The following is a 27,695-nucleotide window of genomic DNA, read 5'->3' on the forward strand; positions in this document are numbered from 1 at the left end:
CAGGACACATTGTATATGAGTGACGAATGTGGTTGTATAACAGCTGAACAAAGCTGTCAGTAGAATGCTCAATATCCCTATATAAGTGAAGGCCAGTAGGATTAGAAATACAAAACTGGGCATATAATGGTCTGGATAAACAATAACCAGTAAAGTATATGGAATAATAAAACAAAAGTATCTTTACACAGTTTGATTTCATTTAAAAAATACGCTTTGTAAGGAACACACATGGAGTTTCCCATTCTCACTGTCGCACAGTGACGTGTTCTCACTACTGGTGATATGTCGCTTGGTTTAGGTAAAGGTAGCAAATAAATACATTAGGTGCAGAGCGTGAGGGAGGAAGGAGACAGGACACCTGATGTCCACTCGTAATCACTGATTACACAGACTTTGTACTACCCAGGTGGCAAAATAACATATTTTATATTTGACACATGAATCTGATTCAATATACCGCAAGTTGTACAAAGTTATAAAATCCTCAGAGCATCTCGGGCATTAAAACCATTACATAAACTCAAATATACCACATGTACAGTACACACACACACACACACAAACAAACAATTTTGCAGTACAAAATGTGAACATACAAATAATCTTGTTTTTCTCCGCCTGTCCATCAAAAACAAGTGTTTAATTGATAAAACAGTTCCATTTACCCAAGCTTCTCTGCAGGCAAGCCCCAGACTGGAGTGCTGAACTACCATTTGATCACAGCGCAAATCGCATTAAAAACAGCCCACTGCATGTTTAACAAATCTTCCCTGGCATACTCGAGAGCATAGCAGCTGCTAATAGCTATAAGGTAAACGTGTACCCTTCAAAGAAGGCCTCAAATCATGTTAGTCGGAATTAAATCTGAGCTAAAGAGGGCACAGCTTAGCCTGGTGTGTGGTGTGCTCTTACAAAACTGAGGAAGTTGGACAAGTGAAGAACAAAAGAAGTGGCAGGCGCAAAAAACTATCAGCAGATGAACAGTAACCGAAAGTCGTACCATTGGGAAACAGTAACAAGAGATTTTGAATGTCCTTCATGAAGCCTGGAGAACTATTCCTGGAGACTACATAAGTTTGCCTTAGAGAGTTCAGGCTGTGTTGAAGGATAAAATGATACCGACTTTTGAGCTTTGTGTCTACAAATTCTGCTTTTGTCTTATATACGCTACAATAAATCACTGTACTTTTTCCCCCATTTTCACTCATAAGAAATCATAAGAAAAGTTGGATTTTTTGTGCCTGAAATCATTAGCTGATTAACAAGACAACAAAAAGTACTGAATTACTCATTTATTCCTATAATTTGTTTATATTTTCAGCCCTTTTTTCAAGAAAAGTTGAAAAATGCCAAACCAAAAAGTTTCAACTTCTAAAGTTCAGGAATGCACTCTTTTCCTTCACTTCATGTGGTCATAAAAATCAGTGACATGGATTTTAGAAGGCAGCACGAGAAAAATCATCCACCAAATCTGTTATTATGGATTCAGAATTAAACTGTCATTTCAAGCCCGTACTTTTGAATCAAGGTGAACACCTAATGTTCAGATGTTACCTTCTTGCTTAATTCTTTTCCTTAATGTATTTAACTTTGACGATGAATTAAAATGTACCAACACCAAAACCTAGAATCCCTTTTATGTGTTACTTCATTAAGGAGATTAAAATTCTGAAGATGTACTTTCCATACTACCTAATTTTGTTTTCCACCACAGGAGATCTATACTTCCACACACCCTTAATACAATGCCTTGCACTTTATTTTTAACAAACTACCACGGCTGGGGCTTAATAAAAATGTGCTAAAGCAAACGGGCAAGTGTGTGCTCACACACATGCCTCCTGTCAAAACACATCTCCCACCTGCTCCCCCTAACTGCCAACTTGACGGCTAGAAAAGGTTCATATTAGCCGGAATCTGACAGCTCGCAGGGTCACAGCAGCCTGTGGATTAACGCTCCGTGACAAAGGCGAGTCATCGAATTAAAGGCCTTGCATAGAAAGGGGAGGAGAGGCGCAAAGCGGAGGTGATGAGTGGATTGGAGGGCTGACGTTTAGTCAGAAAAAGAGGGAGGCAGAGTAGAGCGAAGCAGGAGAGATAAGTGACGGAAGCACCTCAGCACCACTCATCTGTCCATGCTCTGCCTTCCCTTACTGCCCCCCACTCCTTCTCCCCGTCCTTTTGTCCGCCTGTGGGCCCAGCAGCAGTAGCTGTCACTACAGGAGAGCGCCTGTCAATCAAAGCTCCCTAATCCAATGGCATGTCGGCAGGGGACATGTCACATATGTTAAGAAGAGAAAATGAGGGGACTCACAGGGTGCGCTTGTGTGTGAGCAAGTGTGTGTATGCATGTGCGTATGCGATTAAATGACTGTAGGGCAGAGAGCGGTTGCCAGAGAGTGTGGTGTGGCAGAGACAGCAGATGATGGAAGCTATGGTGACACATGAGGCCCGGGCCCAACTCTGAGTAACCCACCAGTCACTAGAGGGACAGAGGGGGAGCAGAGGATGTGGTGCAAGATGCAGGAGGGCTAAATATGAAGGCACAGACAAGGCTAACTGTGACTGACATGGCTAGCATTCAGAAGTGGCATGCATTAAGCAGACAGAAATGACACAAGCAGATGGTGTGCATTTGTTCATGTTTATGTGCATGCGTGTGTGTATTTGAGAACTAGGGTAGTCAAAACACACTCCACAGCTGTAAATGACCTTTATGATCATCAAGAAGACTTGACTTATTTGTTGCTTTTCAAGTTTATTTGTTTTGTATGTATTTTCTCTTATGGCTGGGTTATTACTTGTCTCATTAGTTATATCATAAAAGTAAAGGTGTTAGAAGGAGTAATTCCAGTCGAGGTAAAAAAAAAAATAGGCACAAGAAAAAGTGTGAGTCTCAGCAGCGTAAATGTATCTTACAAATAAAGCAAACTGTCATTCTTTTTGTTTGGTTTTCGCTGTGGAGCAATTTTAGCCACCCTTTTCCGCAGAATTGTTCAAATTGAGCTACACTGAAAGGTTTTTGAACATGAACAGCCTATTTAAGGTCACGCTAAAGCCTTTCAATTGGACTTAAGCTTTAATTTCTTTTTTTGTTTAAGCCATTCAGAGGTGGACTTTCAGGTATGTTTCAGATAACTGTCCCACTTTGTAACCCAAGTGTACTTGAATTTCAGGGCACAAACTGATGGCCAGATATTCAGGATTCAGAATTCATGGTTTCATCAAATACAAGTCACCCAGGTCCTCAAGAAGCAAAGTAGTCCCAGAACACCACATTTCTACCACTATGTATGCTTGTTGGCACAATATTCTTATTATGAAATGCAGTGTTAGTTTTATGTCAGATGTAAAAGGAGTCAAAACTCCCAAAAAGTTACATTTTTGTTTCGTCAGTCTACAGAATATTTTCCCAAATGTCTGTGAGATTATCGTTTATTTATTTATATAGCACATTTAATTACAAGACCAACGTTAACTAAAGTGCTGTACAAAAATACCAAATAACTAGTACCAAATAACTTATAATATTAGTATCAAACGCCAAATACCAAATAACTCTCATCCTGTATTAAATGCCAGTGAATACAAATGTGCTTTTAGATGAGATTTAAAAAGATTGACAGTAGTAGCCTGTCTGATGCATAGGGGTAGATTATTCCACAGTTTAGGTGCTACGGACCCAAATGCTTGATCACCTCTGTGAACTAGCCTTGACCTTGGTATGGCTAAAAGCAAAAGCTCATTTGATCTAAGAGATCTAGAGGGCGCATATCGCTGCAAGAGGTCAGACAATTGCCCGGGAGCCTGTCCATTCAGGGGCTTGTAAGTCAACAATAAAATTTTAAAGTCAATTCTGAAGTGAACAGGGAGCCAGTGAAGAGAGGCAAGCACCGGCGAAATATGTTCACATCTTTTAGTTCATGCAGCTGCAGCATTTTGGACCAACTGCAGTCTTGCAAGGCAGGTCTGGCCAAGTCTAACATATAAGGAGTTACAATATTCCAGCTGGGATGTAATAACAGCATGGATTGCCCATTCAAAGTTTTTAAAAGACAAAAATGATTTCACCTTAAAAGCCTCAGTTTGAAAAAAGACCAATGTACAACTGAGCTAATCTGTTTTTCAAAGGTGAAATTGCTGTCAAATATAACCCACAAATTTTTGGCATGCAGCTTAATAAAAGACTCAAGACTGCGCAGGTTAAAATGAGAGGTGCTGGGATTGACACTTGGTCAAAAATTATCACTTCAGTTTTGTTGTCATTTAAGTTAAGGAAGTTAGAGGCCATCCGGGCTTTAATTTCACCGAGACACTGAACTAAGGGCTCCAGTGGAGCAGGACAACTTCTCTTCAGTTGAAGACAGATCCGAGTGTCATCGGCGTATGAATGGAAACAAATGTTATATTTTCAAAAAATTAGACCTATGGGCAGCATATAAATAGAGAATAAAATTGGCCCCAGTATAGATCTCTGGGGAACACCACAAGTAAGGGGAGCTGAAGAAGAGATAAAAGCTCCAAAGCTCACAGAGAAAGTCCTGTCAGATCGGTATGACCTGAACCACTCTAATGGAAGGCCCTTGATGCCGCAATGCTCCAATCGTGAGATCAAGATGCTGTGGTCAACAGTATCAAAGGCAGCTGTCAGATCCAAAAGCAAAAGCACAGCTGAGTCTCCTGAGTCAGGGACTAATAAAAGATTGTTAAGAACTTTTAAAAGTTCAGTTTCAGTATTGTGAATAGCTTTAAAACCAGACTGAAACCTCTCAAGAACATTGTGTCTATTTACAAAAGAACTAATACAATCTTTTCCAAGATTTTCAATTGGAAATAGGTCTGAAATTTGAACGGACACGTGTTGGGCAGGGATGCCAAACATCAAAAGTTCAAAACCTGAATGAGAGTCAGTTAAGAGTTGTTTGCATGCGAGCTTCTCCCTAAAAACAGCTGCCATTCCACCACCACGCCCAGTCATCCTCGGCACGTTAAGAATTAATATCAGCTTTCCTAAAAATGAGTTTAATCACAGTTAATTCACGATTTTATAATGGGGCCAATTACTTTTTCACATAGGTTTAGGTAGCATTTTTTCCCTTAATGAATAAAATCATCCTTTAAAAACTCTATTTTGTATTTACTCTTGTGAAATGTATGTAATATTAAAATGTTTTCTGAAAAAGGAAAATAGCATTAGTAATAGCACTATATATGCAGTGCATCAAAGCCAAAATAAAAATATCCCAAACTCTAAAATATTCAAAGGACTTGAACTGATTGTTTGTTTTTTTGGTGGCTTGGCAGGCAGTTATAGCTAAAATGTAAAGAGAAATGTTTATTACAAAAGCACTCGAGAAAGATTTTAAGCTTATAATCACACTCCAAATGGTTACGCTTCTGCTATAAAATGTATTTGCACAAAACTTTTAAGGTAGATTGCAGACAATTCTTAAAAGGATAATTAAACTTCCTACCTGATGGGGTTGGATACGTTGGATGTTACAGGTGAAGTCAAAGTAGAGTTGGAACTTGTCAATGTCCTTGTTTTTATTTTGCTCGGTGCCTGCTTTTGTTTTGTGGCCTTGGACAGGTTTCGCCTGTTCCTTTTCCTTTAATGCCGACTTAGACACAGACGACTGTATGCTTACAAAACTTTTCTCACATCTGGCACAAAAAAAGAAAGACATACAATATTAATAATTCATGAAGATACAAGAAAAATGAATTCGATTTTATGTGTATGTAGACAGACTCCTACAATGTCTTCACGTAGGTGAGTGTTTCAGGATCTTTGGCCATCATATCAGCCAATATGTGCTCCACACCTGTAGCCACTTCTTCCACTGATGACAGACCTGTCACACATGTACACACATCAATAATGTACTTTAAATGAGTCAATAAATCTTTAAGAATTTAGAATGTGATTGTGTGTGTCTTCATCTGCATTGCATAACCATTTAAATCATTTGGTAATCATTGGCTGGTTCAAGCAATACACAAAACAGCGCAGACCATGACAAGAGTGTGCACATGTTTATCAGTTACCTTCAGTACCAGGTTTTATCCATGCCCTTAAATCTAGAGTATGTGGTGTGTTCATCAATGCAGAAGCAGCGTCCTCAAGGCCAAGTGCTTTGGCCCTGCGAGCTTTTGTCAGCTTGCTGCCTTTCTTATAGGGGGAGTACTGCAGGCAAAAACACAAACACTGGACTGAGCTAGTTATTAGTGCTAGAGCCCTTTTCATGTGTGGAGAGTCAAGAATGAACTAATCTTATTACAGTTAATTGATGGATAACACTTTGGAATACAAATTTGATTCTGACCACATGATCCAGTTCATCAGCTGAACGGCAGTTCCTCAGGTTTTGTTCCAGTTCAGTTGTTAACACCCCATCTTTCTTCAGGGTCTGAACCACAGACTGAGTCCTCTTTGCCAAAGAACTGAAGAACAAATATACACATAGAAGAAAGACAGATTATCAACTGTGCAGGACAAACACACAGAAATCAGAGAAATACAAATCAGCCACATGGAACTATTTCAGGCTTTAAAGCTTGACATATAGCACCATCTAGCTGCAGGACTCAGTATAGTCAGCTCATGTGGTTTCACAAATCTAATTCCAGTATTCTAAAATGCTCTTTCCATGCTTTTAACATATTGAGGGCATGAGTAGTGTAAGTAGTATAAGATCCATCCATCCATCCATCTTCTTCTGCTTATCCGGGGCCGGGTCACGGGAGCAGCAGCTCAAGCAGAGAAGCTCAGACCTCCCTCTTCCCAGCCACCTCCTCCAGCTTGTCTGGGGGAACACCCAGGCGTTCCCAGGCCAGCCGAGAGATATAATCTCCCGTGTCCTGGGTCTGCCCCGGGGCCTTCTCCTGGTGGGTCATGCCTGGAACACCTCACCCAGGAGGCGCCCAGGAGGCATCCTTGTCAGATGCCCAAACCACCTCAACTGGCCCCTTTCAATGTGGAGGAGCTGCGGCTCTACTCTAAGCCCCTCCCGAATGGCCGAATTTCTCACACCATCTCTAAGGGAGAGGTCAGCCACCCTTAGAGATAGGGTGAATCTGAATCTTATGAAAGTATAAGATTCTTTTTTTTTTTTGTTTCATTGAACATCTTACATTCACTTACCATAACTCCTCATAAACCATCTGGACATCTCGAACAGCATCAGCATCCATGTGGTTAATCATGTCTTTCCTGTAGCGCACCATGAACGGCACAGTGTTCTCCTCACGAAGCAGCATAATGATGTTTGCACATACCCATCGCTCCACACATGTCAAGTGGGACAGCACCTGGGGGGGAATCACACACACAGGAATTGCAACTCTGCATCTACTCTACATGCATATATACACACACAGTTAAGCAGGTAGGCAGAAAGACACAAATTAACCTTCAGCAGAGAGCATTTGATTATATTTGATATGCAGAATTCTGGATCTTTGTGTGTATTAACTGATCACTGTTTTTTAAATATGTCAGTGTGCATTAAGAACGGCTACTTGTATACTTATGATTTTCAAACATCAGTAATGCAATACACTAAATTTGAAAAAGCAGTTGTGACTTTTTTAAAGTGGCATTTCTCTCCAGTAGCTTATCACCTAAACTGCATATGCGAATCACTGTCACATAGCCTAATTTAATTCTTGAGTCATAACTTTATGCAAATGAAGGTAGAAATATGCTTTTTGGCCAGGTGGTGGTGGTCACCTTCAAACTGTTCGTTTATTAGAGCATTTATTTTCTGTCTGAAACTAAGTGAGGTGTCTTTTTACCACCTGACAAAAAACAAACAAAAAAAGAAACAATTCCCACATAATATATAAAAATACCTCTATCAAGTCCCAGTTCATATTGAGTTCATTCCTCAAAGACTGCGCTTCAGATGATGGTAAATTAGTCGGCCGTCCCATGCAGGCAGCACTGGTCTTTTGTTTCTTTAAACAGGGCTCATCAAAAGTAAAATCCTCCGCATCTACTTCCTCTTTCTTCACTCCAAGCCAAGCTTGTGAAGACCCCTCGTCTGCCCATCTGTCTCTCTGATAGGATTCTGACACAATAAATGACACCCTCTACAAGAAAAGAAGAGAAAGAAAGGAAAACAAGGAAAAGATGAAAGAAAATATAAAAATGCAAACACAAGACATTTAGAACATGGACATTTTCTGCAGACATCAACTCAGAATGTAAATATTGATGTGTAGTTCATTGTCCAGTTTTTAATATTATAAATACAGCCACAGTTTTGTGTAATTAATGGGTCACAAAAGTTAACTTATAATTACATTCTAATATGTTTCATTTGGCTGTAATTATAAACACTGAAAGTTTGCCTTACCTCTTCCTTCGTTCTGACACTTGTCCCGCTCTCTTCAGCCCTCGTTTCCTCTGGACAGTCAGTTTGAATTCCTCCTGTTTTTTCTCTATAATCATTATCCACTTTTTTCCTCTCCATTCCAGCCAACACTGAGGCTTCAGAATCCTTTAGACTTTTAGCAGCCTGTGTTTTTCGTCCTGCTGCAGGTTTACGTGGTGCCCTTAGCTTAGGTTCTTTAGGCACTTTGGGAGCTTTAGGTTCTTTGGGTGCTTTTGCCTCTTTTGGTTTTGCAGTTTTCTTGGTAGTTGTTTTCTTTTCACCAGTTGCAGTACCTCTAGCAGTTTTGTTGGGGGCTTTTGACTTTGGCTTCGGTGGCCTCCATTCCTCAGCATCCTCATCACTACTCACCGTTTGGGAAAAAGATCTGATGGTGGAGTAAAGAAAAAGAACAAAATCTGTCAATTATAACACCAGAACCAAACTTGAACCTTTCTAATAACTTTATAATGTTTTTCACAGGTGTTTAATGGATTGATAGTTAGTAACATGCAAGCAACCCGAACAATTAGTGACATATTTAACATTTAACACGTAATACCCCTTTCTAAGGCCTCACAAAGAAGGCCTTAAACTTCAAATGATCCAAAATACAACACCTGTTTTGTCACTATAACTATAATAGAACAAATATAACTTTTAAAAGTGCTTCATTTTATAATTCATTTTATTTCCCTTAATGTCATTGTCTAGGAATCCGTTTCCTGATTGGTCCATTAAAGTTTAAAACACATTACACACAGTAACTATTAAAAAATAGATTAATACATGTTAAGTATGTATCTTATTAATAGAATTAATACTATTACAGATGATGGCTGTTGCAAAAAAGCTATCTGCAGCAATTTCGAAGACATTAGGGTTTAAGTGACCTTAGCCTGTGCCTGTCATGTCTTCCTATGTTTTTATCAGTTTTGATTGTTTTAAATGTATAGCACTTTGGTCAACAGTTTTTGTTTTAAATGTGCTATATGAATAAATTTGACTTTGACTTAGATTATCATAAAAGACTAGCTCTAGACTTGGTGAAACTTGTTTGTTGTCTGCATACCATCTTATCCACAAGATCCTGAAATTCTAGTACCTTAAAATTCCCAAAAGCAGAACATACAGAAATCCACCACTTTGTATTATTGACCATCACGTAAACAGCTTCGATTTAAACCACATAATGCATTTTTTTAAGCTTCAGTTTGTGAAGCTATGATGTAATTCACTTACTGCACACTAATTTATAACTCTCAAGGGCTTTTTCATTGAATAGAGAAATCTTTTAAAATACAGGATTTAACAAATGTTTTAAGCAACCTGTTATGAAAACAATGGAACATTATTTTCTGCTCCTGACCACAAATACTGTACGGCATTACTGAGTGGGTGAAATGAACGAGTAAAAACCACTTACAGGTCGGAGTCCACATCTTTGTACTTTACAGCGTTGACAGTAGTCGCTCTGGGTCTTCGCATCATCTGTTAGAGGAGGTATTTTGGTAAGAAGCATTACATCAAATTTCATCGTTAAAATCATATCACATCGTGTAAAATTATCTGGCTTTAACAATAATAGTGCACTGTCAGTGCCGTTGGGCGAGAGTTACGTCGCTAAACAATACTCAGCCCATTGTATTCAACCATAAGACCATTTATTTTTGCTGAACTTGAATTGTACGTGTCTGCTAGCTAACAACAGAATCGGCGTTATGTTGGTTAGCTGTTTCAAATTTGCCGCTACATGATGAAGCAAGCAACGTTACTGACATAACGAAGCATTTTAATTCATGACACAATTTTTCCGCACGGCATAAAGCGTGACTACCTACTATACCTTTATACTGTTGATAATACTCAAACTATTTGTGGTTATTGCGCTGGAATAGCACTTTGTGCAGTACAACGACTGCTTCCTGCAACAAAATGGACTGAGCCAATCACAGCAACCAAAAGTCTTAAAGGGCCAAAGACTCTTCTTCCTTGTATTTGTTGTGGAAGGTGCACACTGCCACATACTGCAAAGGAGTGGTCAAACTCATTTTAGCTGAGGGGCCAAGTACAGCACAGCCTCAGTTTCGTGACTTGGGAATTTGTGAATTGTAAACGAGAGTATGTTTGCAGCTGGCTTTATGGCATATGTAATTGTAAGTTTCCCTTCCAGAAGGAGATTCGTTTGTCCTTTTTCACCTGTCCTGTCGGCAGCTTTTCCAATCTGAATTATCATCTGAATTTACTGTTGTGCCAAAACTATTCACTTTTCCAAAATTAGCTTAATAAATTCTCTGTATCTCTATCCTCTTGTTTGTGTTTACCTTTTTCTTTTATCTATTTACGTATTAATTTCCTTTTTTTTCTTTCTTTCTTTTTTTTTTTACAGTTTTTCTCCATCGCTTTGGCTCAGTTCTGACAGCAGAAAGGTCATTCTCGCTACTCTTAATGCAGAACTCAAATCTGTGACGCATATTCTCACTCATATAAGACATTCTCCTTGTTTTTACACACACTGCTATTGTGTCTACATTGTTTCTACTATTATTTCTACATATACCTCATATGCCTCACTACTATAGCTATTTGTTTCTGTGTTGATGCACTTCTCACTACTCACTTTTATGAATTCTGTATGGATGTCTGAATCCTCTGTATGTATGAATATGTATGAAAGAGCAAATACACTAACACTATGTCAGAGGTTTACTTGCAACCAATAGAAATGCATACTTGACATGGATTTGAACTGACATTTGGTGAATGTGGAGGCCATATGACTACGATGTTTTTCCAGTCTTCTATTGTCCAATTTTTGTGAGTCTGTGCAAACTATAGCCTCAGTTTCCTGTTCTTAGCTGACAGGACTGGCCTCCAGTTTGGTCATCTGTTGCTGTAGCCCATCTGCTTCAAGGTCAGATGTGCTTTCAGAGATGCTCTTTTGCATATCTTGCTTGTAACATCACTGTTGTCTTTCTAACAGCTTGAATTAGTCTGGCCATTTGTTTTCTGACCTCTGCATAAAGTTTTATCATTTTGCTTTTCTCCATTTCTGTAATTTTGTAAGTAAGTAAGTAAGTAAAATTTATTTATATAGCGCTTTTCACAGATAAAAAAAATCACAAAGTGCTTTACAACACAGGAAATAGAAATATAAAACAATATAACAGTAAATAAAACAGCAAATAAAACAATGTAAAACAATAAAACTATAAAAACAGCATAAAAGGAAATTAATCATATGCTTTTCTAAATAAAAATGTCTTCAGCTGTTTTTTAAAAGAATCAGTGGAGTCCGTGCAGCGGAGAGACAGTGGAAGAGAATTCCACAACCGTGGTGCCACAGTCTGAAAGGCCCGATCACCACGAGTTTTAAAACGAGTGCGCGGTACCACCAGCAGTCTCTGATCCCATGACCTTAAAGCCTGAGAAGATGAATGTGGTTTCAGCAGGTCAGATAAATATTGACGAGCTTGACCATGTAGGGTCCTAAAGGTTAGAACTAAAATTTTAAAATGAAACCTAAAATTTATAGTCAACCAGTTAAGGGAGGTCAAAACTGGAGTGATATGAGATCTTCTCTTGGTGCCTGTTAAGAGACGTGCTGCAGCATTCTGCACTGTCTGAAGACGATTTAAGGCAAAGTTGGGACAATGTTAATGACTTTCTTTTTCATCCACATTTGGATCACTTAAATCTACGACAGTCATTCAGGCAGTAATGCCTGGACTGGAAACAAACATCCTTAAAATATTACAACATACCAAGCTTCTGTGATTGAATGCAAAACAAATGTGCTGTTTGATCTAGAGCCTGCACTTGTGACTGAAGAATAAATACATTTTATTTTGATTATGTAAGTAATGTAACTTCCAAAACAAAGTTGTGGAAGGCCTAAACTTAGTTTTAGAACAATTAAATCTGAGACTTTGTTTCATTGTAAGATTATAACAATGATGGCAATATAATTGTTTGATGTTCAGCAGAACAGTGTCCAGTATGTTGGCTGTTATACTTTTTTGCATTTGAAAATAAAAGTTGGGCTGATTTTAATGCCATTACAAGAATTGTTGTTAATGGGTTTGTTTGTTTTTTTAAATCATACTTGCATACAGTGTTCTATTAATACAAGTGTTGTACTAGAAATTTCAAGGATGATAAAACATAATGTGAATTTATGAACCGCACCAAATCACAGACTTTTGTAAAGTTTTAAATAAATCCTTCTCATTTCATTGTGTTTTGAAACACTTAATATTAGGCCTATATTTTTGCTGTACTATTTTGAAAGTAAGTAAAAAAAAATAGCAATTTGATGTCTTAAAATGACAAATTTTGACAAATGTGAAAAAGATTTTGATTGTTGTAGTGTCTTTTGAACAGGTTAGTCTGTGTTATGAAAAATGCCTTAACCATTTTGACAGCTGCATTAAGAGTGGTGAAAATTGTTCCAAAATTATTGAGAACAACTGTAGGCTTATGGTTGTGATAGTTGCCACTAGTACTTCTTGTTTTTTAAAAGGGGAAGATGTTATCAGAACGAGTGTGTAATCAATACTTCACGTGGATGACTCAAAGTTATGAGCACACTGTCAAAACTCTGCCCTGAAATTCTTCACTCGGTGCTCAATGTGAGCGTTTAGAGGCCAGCCCACTTACTGAGTTTAAATAATACTGAGATTTTTATTAAACAGAGCAGAAATTAATTGAACTGAACTTTCCTTTTTCTCGGCTGTGTGCACGCAAGCAATTTGGTAAATGTACTAGTTCTTCTATAGCACTTGTGAGCACTACTTGAACACTCAAAGCACTTCATACAACATGCTTCCTTCACCCCTTCATGTTCTATATAACATTCACACTTGATGTAATGGAGAACAATCTGCAAATTGTTTAGTATCTTGTCCAAGGATTTTTGCAGTGAGGACTGGAGCAGTCAGGGATCAACGTACCTACCTTCAGCTTGCTCTACTTTCTGAGCTACAGTCTGTTTTGAATTATAGTGAAATTGTCACGGTTCTGGGTCATTTTGACCCAGCTTTTTCTGTTTCTTATGTTTTGGTGTTTTTCTGGATTATGATTTATGTTCTGATTATTTAGAGATACTGTTTTGATTATTGTTATTATTGCAAGTTTAGTTCAGTGTCAAGTCTGTCTCACTCTGTCTAGTCCGTGTCTTAGTAAAGTGTCTTGTTTCCTGTTTTACTTTGAATGTTCACGTTCATGTCTGATGTCAGTGTGTTCAGTTTTACTTCTCCCCTGTCTCGTTAGCCTAATTTCTCCCAGCGGTGTCTCCCTCCTGTTTCCCATTGCCTGATTACTCCTCTGTGTATATAAGCCCTGTGTTTTCCTTTGCTCTCTGTTGCGTCGTACTCTCAGATTGTGCCTGTGTGTTTCTGTTTCCAGTTGTTCATTGTCAGTTCATGCTTTGTTTCATCACCAGCAATAAAGCTGAGGGGTTTTTTGAGTTGCAATTCAGTGTCCGAGTCCTGCATTTGGATCCTCATCTCCGCCTGCCCGCACACAGAGCCCTGACAGAAATGCCTGTTAACTGAAAATTGAAATTAAGCTATTGTTATATTATATTATATTATATTATATTATATTATATATGTCTTAGGGTGATTTGCGTACATATACACATGTGGCACAATAACATGGTAACAGGGACACCGCGTGACCTGAGTGTAAATAACTTTTTGTGTTCCTCTATGCATTACACAGATCAGGAAAGCCCCAAGCAAGATGATACACATGAAACTATCTTCATCTTCTTCTTTTGGCTGCTCTCTTTAGTGGTTGCCACAGTAGTTGTCCTATTCCTAACATTATCCTCTGTCACATCAACCCTCCTTCATTCCACACATCTTCTATCTGGTTTTCCTACTTTTCTGCTGCCTTGCACCAGCATCTTCAACATCCTTTGCCCAGTATATTCACTATGTGTCCATTCAGCCTTGTCCCTTTACATTTGTCTCTAAAGCACTCAACTTATACTTTCCTTCTGATGTACTGATTTCTAATTGTCCATCCAACTCACTCCCAATGAAAACTTTATCAACTTCAACTGTGCCACCTCTGGCTCAGGGTTCTGTCTTTTTGTCAGTGCTATCATTTCTAAACCACATCTCACTACCTTGTCTCTTGCAGCTTCTTACAGATCATTCCTGAAAAAAAGTGCATCAAAAAATAAACAAGGAAAATTATATAAACAACTACAATACTACTGCTGTACTATTGTATATTACAGGAAATTCCCACTATATATGGTTACAGTATATATGCGTATGTAATTAGTCACAACACACAGCTGTGATACCAGAATGAGAGCATGTGTTACTATAACCACTGAAAAAAGTAGGAAGTGATTTGCTAGCAAACACTAACACAAAGTAAAAGATATGTTGTATATAAGTTATAATACGTACAGATGAGAAATGCATAAACACAACAAAATGTTTTTAGTAGTGAAGTATGTGAAGCATATGAAGCATAATGATAAAAGACCAATGTAAGGACATAAAGAGTGGTTAGAGTGACATTTCTGATCGGAGAACTGTGTCAAAGCAATCAAGAAAAACTGTTTTTAAAAAAAATCCCCCGTATCACTTCCTGTTGCTCTGTTCAGCCTCAGATTTTTATCAATTTCTCATTTACATTTTTCCTCTGGTACATTCTTCTTCTGGTATAGTAAAATCTATACTCTGTATTCGTCTGCTTCTTGTGTTTTGTTCCCTTTGTTGCTGAAAAGTACTCTATTCCTCTTCCTCTTCACTGGGCTGACTTCATTTCCTGATAAATGTCCATCTGACCAGGCTCCTCTAAGTTTACAAATTGTTGTTGTGGAACTAATGTTGGTATAGTTGGTCTGACTCAAATTTTGGATGGAAGTCTTCAATACAATATGTGAAAAGATTCAAAACTGTTTATTATGTTATGGACATGAGAAAGAGCATTTCTCATTCTTTGACATCACTTATAAATGTTTTCAGACATTTACAGCACTGAAAATATTGAATTTGTAAGCTTGAACCATCTCATTTTTATCATAGTTTCATTTTAATGGAGAGAAACAGAGTATTAACCAAGAATCCAGCAAAAGCTTCAGCTCCCTCCAAAGTCACCAGACAAAGGTGCTCCAATACAGTGCTCCAATACAGTGCTACAATATGTGTAATAATAAATATTGAACACGCTTACTGAAATTTATTTAACACTTCGTACAAAAGCCTTTGGTGGTGATGACAGGTTGAAGAGGCTTTTTTTCATTGTCTTCCTGAAACGGCCACCCTCGTTTCATTGTCATCAACCTGGTAGATGACACCAGTATTTTTATCAAGAATGTCTTGGTGCATTTTTCCATTCCTCCTTCCTTCAATCATAAAGTGTGCCAGTGTCGTATGCTGAAAAACAACCCACACCATGATGTTCCCACCACTGAAGCTGGTATAGTGTTTGTTGGGTGAAATCCAGTCTCCTTTTATCTCCAAACATGGTGTGTGTTATGGCACCCAAATACCCCCATGTACACCTCTTCATGGAAATGGGGTCTACATGGTGTAAATGTACATGGTATACATAAAAATCTACTGAAAATGATTTGATAGGGTTTCCCCCATTAAATATAGTATAGTGATTTTAAAGAGCGAAAGCAATGATACTACAGAAGCCTTTCCCTTTTCCTTACTCTTGAAAGAAGGTTATCTCCATCGCCCACATACTCAGAAAATCAGTTTCATTTTGTGTAATGTTTGTAATTTCAGAACCTCTTAGGCTACCAGAAGAATTAAAACACGAGCACAGAGACTCATTATTACAACTTCAACCAAACCACTCACAACTGTGATTTTGCAACCTCGTCTGATTTTAAGTTATCTGACTTGCAGTACTGTCCTGTCAAATCAGGTGTCCAATATACTTTCACTTCCTTTAGCCAGTTCAATTGGGTCTTTGTTTTATTACTCTGACGTCACAACAAATCTAAATCAAGAAATACCTCAATGATTTTACAATGCTGCATATGTCTAAATTGTAAGAAACTAAGCAGTGTCCACACTTCAGATGTCATTAATTGGTGGAAATTTACAACCAATATAAAGAGAGGAAAAAGGAAGTCTGTAAGCCGGATGTGTGGATATTTATTTGAAATATATATAAATATACCAATATTACTCTTTCCTTTTTTTTTTAGAAAAATCTCCCATGTTAAATATATGCTAATGATATATATTTAATATAATAACAGATTTTATAAATGAGTGTTAACTGGGGTCTGCTTTTTGAATGGTGAATGAAAAACTGTCTTTTTCAAGAGTTAAGTTCGATTCAAGGATGTAAAGACATTACAGGAGTGGGTTGGAAGCATAATTGTTCCTCAATCTATAGTTATTAGTAGAATTTTGTTAATATTAGATTTAAATTTAGAAATAAAGATAGAAATATTTTTATTAAAGACATAATCGGTAGTACAGGTATTTTGAAAACACAGTATGTTGTTTGTGTTGTTAACAAAGTTAAATTATTTACAGATATTTAATAAAATTCAAAGATATACCCCATTTACTTCGCCATATAAAGAGCTCAATTGTTTTTCCAAGACTAAACGTCTGTATTCTCTGCTCCTAGTTACAGATGATGAACTATTACAAACAGCCAATCACAAATTCAGTTTGTGAAAAAAACGCCAACCAGAGTAGAGATTGGCAGTGCGGGATTCCCCTGCCTTCAGCTTTCAGTTCCTTCTGCCTTTCTTCAGTCATAAAGGTAAAATTTGGCTGAATTCGGTCACTAATACCGTGAATCACTTTACAGTCTGACCTAAGAGAAGGTAAACAACCCGTTTCCGTGTTCTTGTGTGTGTTTGTGTGTGTGTGTTTATGAAAGCATGTTATTATTCTTTCTGTTTTATTTTGTAATTAGTGGGTTTTTTTAAAAAATATATGTATGTTTGCCCCCAGGTTTGTGTTTGCGTGAAGATGGCCGACCCCGAGACTCCAACCCAACCTCTAATTGGCGCTCCTAGCCACGAAACAACCGTCAATGTTGGAGCGCCAGGACAGAAGTAAGTGTTTAAGATGTTTTGTTTTTTTTTTTATTTTGTGTGTGTGTGTGTGTGTGTGTGTGTGTGTGTGTGTGTGTGTGTGTGTGTGTGTGTGTGTGTCACTAATTGATTTACACACTGCAAAAAGAAAAGAATGAAACAAAAATAGATTCCAAAACTGCAATGTGAAGTGGATTTGTGGGTTATTATGCTAAGACTGCTACTGATATAGAAATTAATGTTATTTTAGAATTAAATAAAAATATAAATGAAATAGAGAGAGAAAATTTCTTTTTGTTTTTTGGGGGGGTTTTTGTTGTTGTTTTTTTCTCTCTATCTCTTTCTCCTTTTTTTCCCTTTTCCCCTCCTTTGTATATACTTATTTAGGTATATAAATATGTATGTATAGACATAGATATGTGATTGTTTATATAATGGTAATTATATTTTATGTATGTTTCACGCTAATAAGAAAACTAATAAAAAAATTAAAAATAAATATATATATATATATGCAAATGAAATATATATGGTATTTGTTTAAAAACAAAACTGTATTTAATGATTTTAGGATATTTTTTTTCTAGAATCAGTAAATCAGAAGTCAAAAAACTTCTTGCTGAGCACACGTCAATAAAATTAAGGATTGTCCAAAACATGCCCTGGTGAAAACAGAGCTCATCTTAGATGTTCACTCGGGTGTCTGCTTGACAACAGCTGATGTCATTACTTAGTTACGTATACACATGAGCACCATGGACATAGTTCCTGTTATATCAATTTTTTCCCCAGTTCTGAGCCAACAAAAAGTCTAAGTTACCAATCAGGTTCTTCATTCTTCATATTCTTTTATGTCCATAAACCTTTCTGCCTACCTACTCATCATCTTTCTCCCACTGAAGGTTTTCATCCTGAAGACCTTCTAGTGCCAAATAATATTCTTTTAATCCTACAAGCATTAATAAAGAAATATTGCTTTCTTTTTTTTTTCAGTGGCCGCTCTACCCGGGCTTATAAGGTGGCAGGATTGACCCTTCTGGCCTGTGTGCTGATTGTGGGCCAGGCGATGACCGCCTATTTCCTCCTCAGCCAGAAGAATGACATCAAATCTCTGGAGGATCAGAACAACAAACTTGAGTCACAGGTGTCACGAGTCAACTCTGGTGAGAATGCTATGCTGGGAATTAGCAGGATGCAGCAAAAAAAAGCTTTATTTAAAACAAACTGCTTAACCGCTAAACATTAAAAAAGATGAAAAAAAAGACAAAATGTCATGAAACTGCCCTGTTACCTGTAAAACAACTTAGACTGATAATGAATCAGTGCCTAGAATTTTATTGAAACCAAATTACAGCTCTCTGTTGTTGTACAATTTATTTTTAGTGCCACTCTCTTTTTTCTGTATTTTGCTTTTTGTTTTACCTCTGTCTCACATACACCTTTCTCTCCCTGTCCATAGCTCCTGCACCCATGAAGATGCATCTGCCCTCGAACTCCATGCTGATGTCGGACCTTGCGGACACGGTAAAAAAAAAAAAAAGTCTGAAACTGGGCTTTTGATTTTCAAGTTAGTAAGTCTCAGTTCAAATCTAACCCTAAACCCTAATTTTGTCTATTTTTTTTAAAGTTAAATAAGTACAACTTTAGTGAATCCTGACACACTTCTAAAGTCCCGCATTTTTCTCATTTGTGGTTTTTAACTTATTGTGTTGCAGGACTCTTCAACTGGAACCCCAGATGATTCCTGTATGTCTTAAATATTTGTGTTCATATATTCTGTATATGTGTTAATTATCTTCTCATCTGTTTATGGCCTAGAGAATGCTTTTTTTATTATTATTATTAACAAAAATGCTCTTTTTTCTGTCCTCATATGTGACCTCAAAGTTCAATAGTCAGAAAGATTAAACTGTTACAGTTTGTCTTTAACAAATTTATAAAATGTGGATCAACTCATCCCCTCTCCCCTGCTCTCACAGCCCCTCCTCCCACCAAGTGCCAGCTTGAGGCTTCTGGCGTGAAGCCTGTGCAGGTGCCAGGTTTCAAACCTGCCTGTGAAAAGGATGGCCTCTACAAGGCCCAGCAGTGCTTCGAGTCCGTTTGCTGGTGTGTGAACACAGCCACCGGGGAACAGATCAATGGAAGCCTGCGCCAAGGACGAGCCAATTGCAATCAGTCCGTCCGTGCTGGTGAGACAAGATAACAGATTTTGAGTATTAAGTTCAAATTAGAAAAAAAAATATATTATTGAAAATGCCATGTTCAGTTTCATATCAGCATTTTATTGTTGCATTTATGGTTTATTTCATGTAGTTATTTAAATCTACAACCCACACGTCAGAGATTTCAGTGAACTTTTTTGCTGACTATTTGTAGAGTTGTGCACGATTAATGAATTTGTGTATTAGGTTTTAGCATGATATTGAATATACTTTCAGAGAACTCAGGATTTTTGTTTTAAAAATATTGATCTTTCATAAGAGGATTGCAATGTAATTCCGATATGCATATACAAATCTTGATTCATCTGGAGAAATCTAAAACCTTTAAATGATTCAATTATTGATTACATTCAGGATCTGATTTAAGCTACAGTGTCACTTACAGTCCAACATCTGTCTTTCCAGGCACCATGATAAGAATGCTGAGTCTTCCCAGTGAGGAAAATTAAAACTGTGGTGAGTAAACAATCATATTCTTCTGTCTTGCTTTATATGATCGCTATAAGCTACAGTTTCTACAATTAAAAAGTGCATTTCACTATCGTAGGGTATTTCCCTACAGTGTAATGTGCCTTAGTGCTATATAAATAAAATTAAATTGAACTAATAATTTTGGAAAAGTACAATTGTCTTGAATAGCGAATTTAAAACCATTAATCATTTATTAATCATGCTTTTTGTTGTTGTTGTTGTTTTAGGCAACAGAAGCCGCTTCAGTCTTTTCCAGAAACCAGTTTCGGCTCATCTCCTAGTATCGTGTTACAACTTTGCCGAATTAATCACCACAGCTGCACTTAATAAGCTAATGGGGTTTTATATATCGCTGATAAATTACCAGTAACCAATTACCTGCTTGCTATCGTTCCTATTTTATTGCAACCAATATTCTACTGACAGCAGAGCCTTTTGACCGTGATTGGAGATTTTTAATGGCTATTAAAGATGAATAATTATCAAATAGTGTTTAGTGTGCAGCCTTAAAATGCTTTATTTTAATGTTGATGATTGGACAAGAATGTGGTTTTTGTGTTGGGAGGCACACATAAATAAAGAGGAAAAAATAAGAGAAGCTAAGCCAAAGTACTTTAAAAAATACTTTTAAGAATGGATTTCTGACAAAATGTAAATGCAGTCCTCCCTGACATCAAAGGCTTGGTCTTTTAATTTTGTCATGTTTGGCTTAAGGTAAAATATAATAGTAATAATAATAATAAAGCTGTTATTACAAGTTCTGAAGGATCATTTGGACACAATCGGGATACATGAGTAGATTTATTTGAACAACCCAAATAAAACCTGTTAAAAACAGTTCTGATGGTTTTCTTTTATGATACCAGCACAGTGGGAATTATAAACAGTTCTGTTTTTGATGTGTAGGAGCATAAACACACAAAAACCAAAACTGCTAAAACAAAGCTCTGTCAAGTTGAATCAATATCCCACAAACATTATTACTTAAAAACATGCAAAGATAGGACAAAAAAAGAGACACTAAAACATACAATATGGAGACAGTAACACAATGACTGTCAATAGGCACATGTTGTTTCTGGATTCCAGTCACCAAACATACAGTACACACGTTTGCCTGAAAACTAACAAGCTGATCACAAGCTGAAACGTCTTTCTCCTTTATGGCTTGTTTATCTAATTTCTGTCAGAGATCTAATTACGCAATGGTGTGAAATGTTCATTTCGATGTTGCCACCATGTTAAAAACATCACAGTGCAGTTTTACAGTGCTTTCCATAGACATGAATACATTTTTAATATTACACTAAAGCTGCAAAAACAACAATATATTTTGTAGAATCACTGAATACTGTAGTGTTTACTGATTTATCTTTGAAAAAGCGGATTGTCCACATTTTTGTATGTGGATAGTGAAATATCCGCTGTGCAAAATGAAAATTCACACTGAAATGTATGCTGGTTTTGCCAAGTGGCACCACTATTTTGTACAACTTTACACGCTGGATTATTAGAGATGTGTCTCCTGCAGCAGAAGCAGCATAGTCTATGGATAAAACACTCAGTTTTACAGCTTAAACCTCTAATACTAAAAAAGTACAACTCATAGGTGCATGATGCAATCAGCACATTCTAAGAAAGTAAAACTTTTCACTTTTCATTCTACAGATTTCAATAAATGACTCCAAAAAAAAAACATACTAATTACTAACAGCTTTAGATTAAAAGAGCATAATCGATACATGTGCAAACGATCAGTTTCCAGCATATAAAAAACAGGCAGCCAACTCTTACAAGGCTTTTGAGATGATACTGTCAACTCCAGACCATAGTAGGCACTCTTAATGTATACTTTACATGAAATGCTTTAACACACATTCCCCAGTTTTTCTAAAAGTCCAAAGAGCAAATTAAATCTTAATAAAGAAAAAGAATTGCTTTGGCATTTGGCTGTTTTCTTGCTCTTAGAATTGTTTCAGCATTGTGAGGACACAGGAAAAAGCAACATAATTTCTGGCAAATTGAGTGTTTTTCTGAGTCAATCATGGAACAACTTGTCAAAAAAAAAAAAAAAAAAAAAGGAAAGAAAGAGACAGGTCTCTGAAAAGTGTTAACTTATAGAGATTAGGAAATATAATCCAGAAGGAAAGGGGAAGGGTTCTGTACCTGTAGATTGACATTACTCCGCATTACAGACACTGCTCTGATAACTGTAAACAATGTGAAAACTAACAAAAACCAAAAGATTTGACAGGTTTTGCAGAGAAGAACTGTGTGATGTAAAGTGAGGCAATTTTACACCCTGAGCAACAAGGAAAAAGTGTCATTAGTTAAGGCTGCTATTATTGATTTCTGACCACTAGAGGGCAGAAGATACCAAAACACACAGAATTCAAGTCCTGTTTGAATTTTCATCAAAATGCAACGCGTTTTCTTACAATAAGCTTATGCTAGAGAGGTCAACCGAACCAGAGTTTACAGCTACATATTTGTTGGTCTTTCAATTAAGTTTTAGAAAGCATGTGCTGTAATGAAAGACAAGGTTGGCTTCAGAAGTCAATCATAGCAGCTGTAAGGATTTACAATAGCAGTTTGTCTAAATTTCAACCACTGACATTTTTCTGCATTCATATTAATGAATGCATGAATTAATGAGCTGTCTTCTGCAAGGGGGTCAACTAAATTAAAAAAAAAAAAAAAAAAAAAAAAATAAATATATATATATATATATATATATATATATATCAATAGTGTAATTATAAATTTTTTATATATATTATTTGAATATATTTAAAGTAAAAAAATACCACATTAAATTCTGATAAGTTTTAAGCTTTTTCTATATGTTTCTGATCCCATGTGGAGCTGTACTGGCACACTCTTTCTGTAGATGTCTGACGCTCGCTTTGCTCCGTTGTTTGGCTCCAATTTTCCTCCTCCTTACTTGTGTCCTCCTTTCAGGTTGCGTATGTAGTCTTTAATGGTGTTTTCGATGTTGGGAACAGCATAATTTTGAGCTGCATACATCCCTGTACACGTGCCTATGGCAACGCCTAGCAGCGCTGAAGAGCGAAGTCTAGCAACAACGTACCCAGCAAGAAAACCCTTCAAGAAAGGAGAAGCCAGCAGACTGCCCCCCTAGAGAGAGGAAGAGAAATGAGACCCGGTCTGGTGTTTTGATATATACCTCGACCTATAATTTTATAACTTAACTCTCAACAAAATTCAAGGCAAAGTAAACTATGCTCTCTCTCCATATATACTAATACTACTAATAATAATAATATTTGATTTGTGAGCCTTACTGGAGGAACTCCAGCCTGTATCTCATCTTCTACCCGTTTCTGAATGTCCTCCAACTGGTCTTTTAACTCCACGAGATCCTTGAGTTGACCCAGTGGACTCTACAAAAACATGTAGGCACAGAGACAAGCAAACAGGTTAGTGGAGGCAACCAGAGTTTTCTAAAACATGGAGTGTATCTAAAAATAAAACATTTGAACTTCCTGTATTATGACCAAGCACAGCAAACGCTCTGACAATGAACTTGAAAATCCACTGAAAATATATGTTCTAAAATCATTTGGGCATATGATGGATTTTCTTTCAGAGACTCTGTTGTCTGAGTTTTAGTTTCAGTTTTGTTTTACCTTAACAGGTGACTGCAGATTATCCATTTCCAATAAGAGAAAGTACACCATATAAACTAAAAAGAAAACACATACTAAGATGGTTTTTGCTAATACTTGCAATCGTGAACAGGCAATTTCCACATTTGGAACTAAATATTAAATTGGTTTTATCTTATTACCCCTTATTAGTTAAGTTGCCTTTAGGCTTATATTTCCTCGTGTTTCCCCGAGCTCTGTGTAAAAACACACTGCATTCCACAAACCAGGTAAAACGGGTAACTTATACAACAGTGACCCTATGCCGATGGTAGTAAAATAAACAAAAAGCATAGAGAACATGTTGGAACAGATACTTGTCTCTTAAAACCATTCCCATATATCCGTTGCCCTAAGCAGGCATGACACCTTTTAGAGAACAGTAACATTATTTTCGACAGGTTACTAAGCTAACTGTTTTCTTTTAGCTTATTTAATAGTAGAAATATTTCATTTTAAGCGCTGTGGGTCGTGTTTTCGTTGTTTGCTAACTGACAGTCTCAAGGTGAACAGACCTTCCAAATCTAGTCCTTCCCGTCAACGTTATTTTAGCAGCTAGCAAAACGTTTACTGTTATGAAATTAACAGTCTCTTTATTTTCAGCTTATTGACAGTGCTATGGATTTGGTTGAATACACAACAAATGTATTTCCTGTTTGCTAATTTCATTCGGTTAAACGGAAAGTAAGCTAACGGTTTAGCTAGTTACCTCTAGGACGCTACACTTGTTTTACGTAGTGACACCCCAAGCTGAAGCTGACAGCTAATGCTGAGTGACAGCTCAAGTTAAAATGAACGCCTATCCACTATTCAAAGTTGGCTTAACATTAAAACTTGGAGACACACCTTGTCATTAGCCATCTTTCCAGTCCGTTGATGCACCTCTTCTTCTTGTTCTCGTAGATTTGCTTAAAAATGACGTCTACTGCCCTCCACTGGTGTATTCACAGACCACTCTTCTTCTTCTTCTTCTTTCGGCTACTCCCTTTAGGAGGCAGAAGATCCTCCTTTCAGATCATCTGTTTCAATGATCTCACCCTATCAAACCAGCTTTCTCCTTTACTGCATCTATTAGTCTAACCTGTGGTTTTCATTTTTTTACTCCTGCCTGGCAGCTCCATATTCAGCTCCAATGCTCCTGGCTTTGGTTCCCATCCACCTGGTCTCCTGCAGGCACAACACATTCTCATTCCTTGTCTTCATCAGTCAGGCAGGTCTTTCTTTACCAGTGTCATGCCAAAAAGGGGATTGCTGATGTTTATTTGTGGGGTTTTTTTTTTATGTCTAATATATTTATTTATATTGATAAATAGGCTGTAGTCAACAGGATTTATGTCAAGGATATATATGATGTAAAGAAATGGCATGTTTTGCAATGACTCTACCTATTGTACTTAATGCTTTCACATTTTCCTCTATCACACCAAACCTGTTGCACATCACAATATCATAAATCTTCTCTGTGGTCTTCCTCTTTTCCTTCTGCCTGACACCTCCATATTCAACACCCTTTATTCAATATATCCACTATATCTCCTCTGCACATGTCCAACCCATCTCATTGTTTCCCCTCTAACTTGATCTCCAAAGCCCTCGACCTGAGCTGTCCCTCTGACAGAATTATTTCTAATCCTGTCCACTCTGGTCACTGCCAAAGAAAGTCTGAGCATCTATGACCGTGCCACCTCCAGCTCAACCTTCTGTTTTTTGTTAGTGCCACTGTCTCCAAAACATGCTACATAGCAGGTCCTACTACCATGTTGCAAATATTTCTTTTCACTCTTGCTGCTATCCTTTTCTCACCAATCACTCCTGACACTCCACCCACTTCACCCTGTCTGCACTCTCTTCTTCACCTCTCTTCTGCACTGCCTGTTTCTTTGGATAGTTGACCTCAGGTATTTAAACATGCAGAACAGTTTGTACCCACCTCAAATGCCCCTGTCCTTAGTCTGTCTTCCACATTATAGTGAATTCACTTAAATATCTTTATTGAATTGTTATGTTATATATATATTTTTTTATTTGTGCTGCCGTCTTGGGCAGATCTCTTTTGACAAAGAAGTTTTTAATTTCAATGAAACTTTTTTACCTGGATAAAAAAAAAGCATTTATAACAGTCGCTTTGACAGAACATGACTGCAACTTCTACCTTTTGACAGGAATGTTATTTCTGGCTCAAGATGACTTGATATCACCCGTGAAAGATATGTTTGAGATTTCTTGGGCAGATCATAGGCTAATAAGTCAATTACAGCAGTTTAAATACTGGCAATCATTTTTTGGGCAAATACCAGAACCCACTTTCTTCAGAATTTGTGACAGCCTGATAAGTTTCATTAAGGTGAAATACGAATAAAGGAAGCAATTAATTACCCTGCTATTTCTGATCATGCAAAAAAAAAAAAAATAAATAATAATGATATGCTATGTTTGAACACTGTGATAATTGGGGAGACTTCAAAAACAATTTAACCAAAACATAACTCACATGGTCACAATGGGCTCATTACTTTAATTGTCCTCTTTCATCTCTCACTCTGAAACCTCTTTAATTCCAAGTTCCAGTTTGGCTTTTGCAATGCAGAGCAGTCCCCCCCCCCCCACCACCACACACACATTATGATGCTGAAATACTAATATAATATACTGATATAATAATATAATAGAACAGATCCAAATTATGGGAAAAACGAAAGTGAAAAGAAAATGAACAAGAGTTCAGATAAATAATTAGCTAGGCAAAGGGATAGAGGATCAGAGAAACAGAAACAGAGATGCTCATTATCTCTCATTTGTAATCATCAGTGCATCCCACAGAAGCAGGGAATAAACATTGTAGGGATAGTGCAAGATAAGTATTTTCCCATAGATGTATAACATTGAAGTCTAAGTCATTACATCAAGTGAATCGGATTTAAACCCTTGTGTGATTTATTTTTTTCTTGCTGAGAGCATGACTCCCCACAAGTGTGTCTTTCCAGAGACTGTGGAAGTGAGAGTGAATGGCAGAGCCCCGAGTCACAGGAGGTGAGAAAGAGATTGAGAAAGATGGCAAGAGAAAGCATTTAAGACCTACTAGAGAACTTGAGTTATTCCCATCTGATGTAGAGGCAAAAGGAGACAAAAAGGGCGAAACTGCAAAATGAAACTATTCATTTAAAAAGATTAATCTTGCCAAAACATAAATTTCTACTTTTTAGACGCTACTGGCTGGCTCCTTTTTGTTTCTCCGAAGGGGCTTATAGGTATTTAATCCTCATGCTCAGGCAGGACAGAGAGTCCATTAACTTTTCCTTGTTTTGGGTTATTGCAGGACCAACCTGATATGGACCACAGTATTTAATGGTCAGTTCAAGCTGGACATAACACAGTCTGCATAGTTTTGCATGAGATGAAAGACTGGCCTCGCACTCCCCTGGACTGCAGGTGTTTAAGACTTGGAAGGAGCGATGGAGGTAAGGCGTCTGTGATCTTCAGTGCTGTTGATGGTTCAGGGGGCGTATTGATTTTGGCTGAGGCATGTTTGGCTGACTAATCTTTGGACGCCTCTGTACTGGAAAGGTCACGGAAGCTTAGGGTGCAATCATTACAGAGATGAGCTTCAGGGAAATGTGTATTCATATACTGTACCACGAATATCAGGGACAGATCGTAGATTTATGTTTGAGTTATCATTTTTAGTTTAGGTAGTCATTGTAATGTCATGAGATGCAGCTCGCCCAAAATAACCTTTGAAACAGTAATAAATTTGCCTATTTTCCAACTAGAAAAAAACAATAAATAATTTGGACTTTTATAGCTTTGTGACTAAAGCTTCATTTATTATTCAACAAGCCCAGCGGAACATTTTCTCTTGCATAATGAATGTGGTTTGTGTTAATACTCCAAACAGCAATAGCATGGGTTGTTTGAG

General features: G+C 37.3%; 3 protein-coding genes across 3 annotated transcripts in view; 1 reads left to right on the top strand and 2 right to left on the bottom strand.

Moving 5' to 3' along the window:
* Positions 1-10,333, bottom strand: part of srbd1 (S1 RNA binding domain 1) — a 50,426-nt gene extending 40,093 nt beyond the window's left edge. Inside the window, exons 1-9 of the mRNA XM_026190132.1 lie at positions 10,225-10,333; positions 9,805-9,869; positions 8,364-8,766; positions 7,858-8,097; positions 7,148-7,314; positions 6,330-6,447; positions 6,052-6,190; positions 5,762-5,858; positions 5,478-5,667 (exon numbers count right to left, since the gene is read on the bottom strand). Of these exons, the coding sequence (XP_026045917.1) occupies positions 5,478-5,667; positions 5,762-5,858; positions 6,052-6,190; positions 6,330-6,447; positions 7,148-7,314; positions 7,858-8,097; positions 8,364-8,766; positions 9,805-9,869 (1,419 nt within the window). The 5' untranslated portion in view covers positions 10,225-10,333. The remainder of the gene's footprint in view (positions 1-5,477; positions 5,668-5,761; positions 5,859-6,051; positions 6,191-6,329; positions 6,448-7,147; positions 7,315-7,857; positions 8,098-8,363; positions 8,767-9,804; positions 9,870-10,224) is intronic.
* A 6,783-nt stretch (positions 10,334-17,116) lies between these two features.
* cd74b (CD74 molecule, major histocompatibility complex, class II invariant chain b) lies at positions 17,117-20,948 on the top strand. The gene is made up of 8 exons (XM_026190737.1): positions 17,117-17,205; positions 17,336-17,439; positions 18,412-18,581; positions 18,878-18,942; positions 19,134-19,164; positions 19,398-19,607; positions 20,046-20,096; positions 20,339-20,948. Exons 2-7 carry the CDS (start codon positions 17,354-17,356, stop codon positions 20,087-20,089), a joined length of 606 nt encoding a protein of 201 aa, XP_026046522.1. The 5' UTR covers positions 17,117-17,205; positions 17,336-17,353; the 3' UTR covers positions 20,090-20,096; positions 20,339-20,948.
* Positions 20,949-22,867: 1,919 nt separating this feature from the next.
* On the bottom strand, positions 22,868-24,903 carry LOC113035569 (SLC35A4 upstream open reading frame protein-like). Its single transcript, XM_026191221.1, has 3 exons — positions 24,626-24,903; positions 23,417-23,515; positions 22,868-23,249 (listed from the first exon to the last, which is right to left on the bottom strand). The coding sequence occupies exons 1-3, from the start codon at positions 24,638-24,640 to the stop codon at positions 23,052-23,054; spliced, it is 312 nt and encodes a 103-aa protein (XP_026047006.1). The 5' UTR covers positions 24,641-24,903; the 3' UTR covers positions 22,868-23,051.
* Between the last annotated feature and the right edge of the window lie 2,792 nt (positions 24,904-27,695).

The sequence above is a fragment of the Astatotilapia calliptera genome, chromosome 13 (genome assembly GCF_900246225.1).
Source record: "Astatotilapia calliptera chromosome 13, fAstCal1.2, whole genome shotgun sequence".
NCBI classification, from domain to species: domain Eukaryota; kingdom Metazoa; phylum Chordata; class Actinopteri; order Cichliformes; family Cichlidae; genus Astatotilapia; species Astatotilapia calliptera.

Excerpts from the sequence above, each read along its gene's own strand:
- cd74b (XM_026190737.1), top strand. The coding sequence starts at position 17,354 with ATGGCCGACCCCGAGACTCCAACCCAACCTCTAATTGGCGCTCCTAGC. Across the intron at positions 18,943-19,133 it reads TGTCGGACCTTGCGGACACG|GACTCTTCAACTGGAACCCC; the intron begins GTAAAAAAAAAA and ends ATTGTGTTGCAG. Across the intron at positions 19,608-20,045 it reads CAATCAGTCCGTCCGTGCTG|GCACCATGATAAGAATGCTG; the intron begins GTGAGACAAGAT and ends CTGTCTTTCCAG.
- LOC113035569 (XM_026191221.1), bottom strand. Across the intron at positions 23,250-23,416 it reads TACAGGCTGGAGTTCCTCCA|GGGGGCAGTCTGCTGGCTTC; the intron begins GTAAGGCTCACA and ends TCCTCTCTCTAG.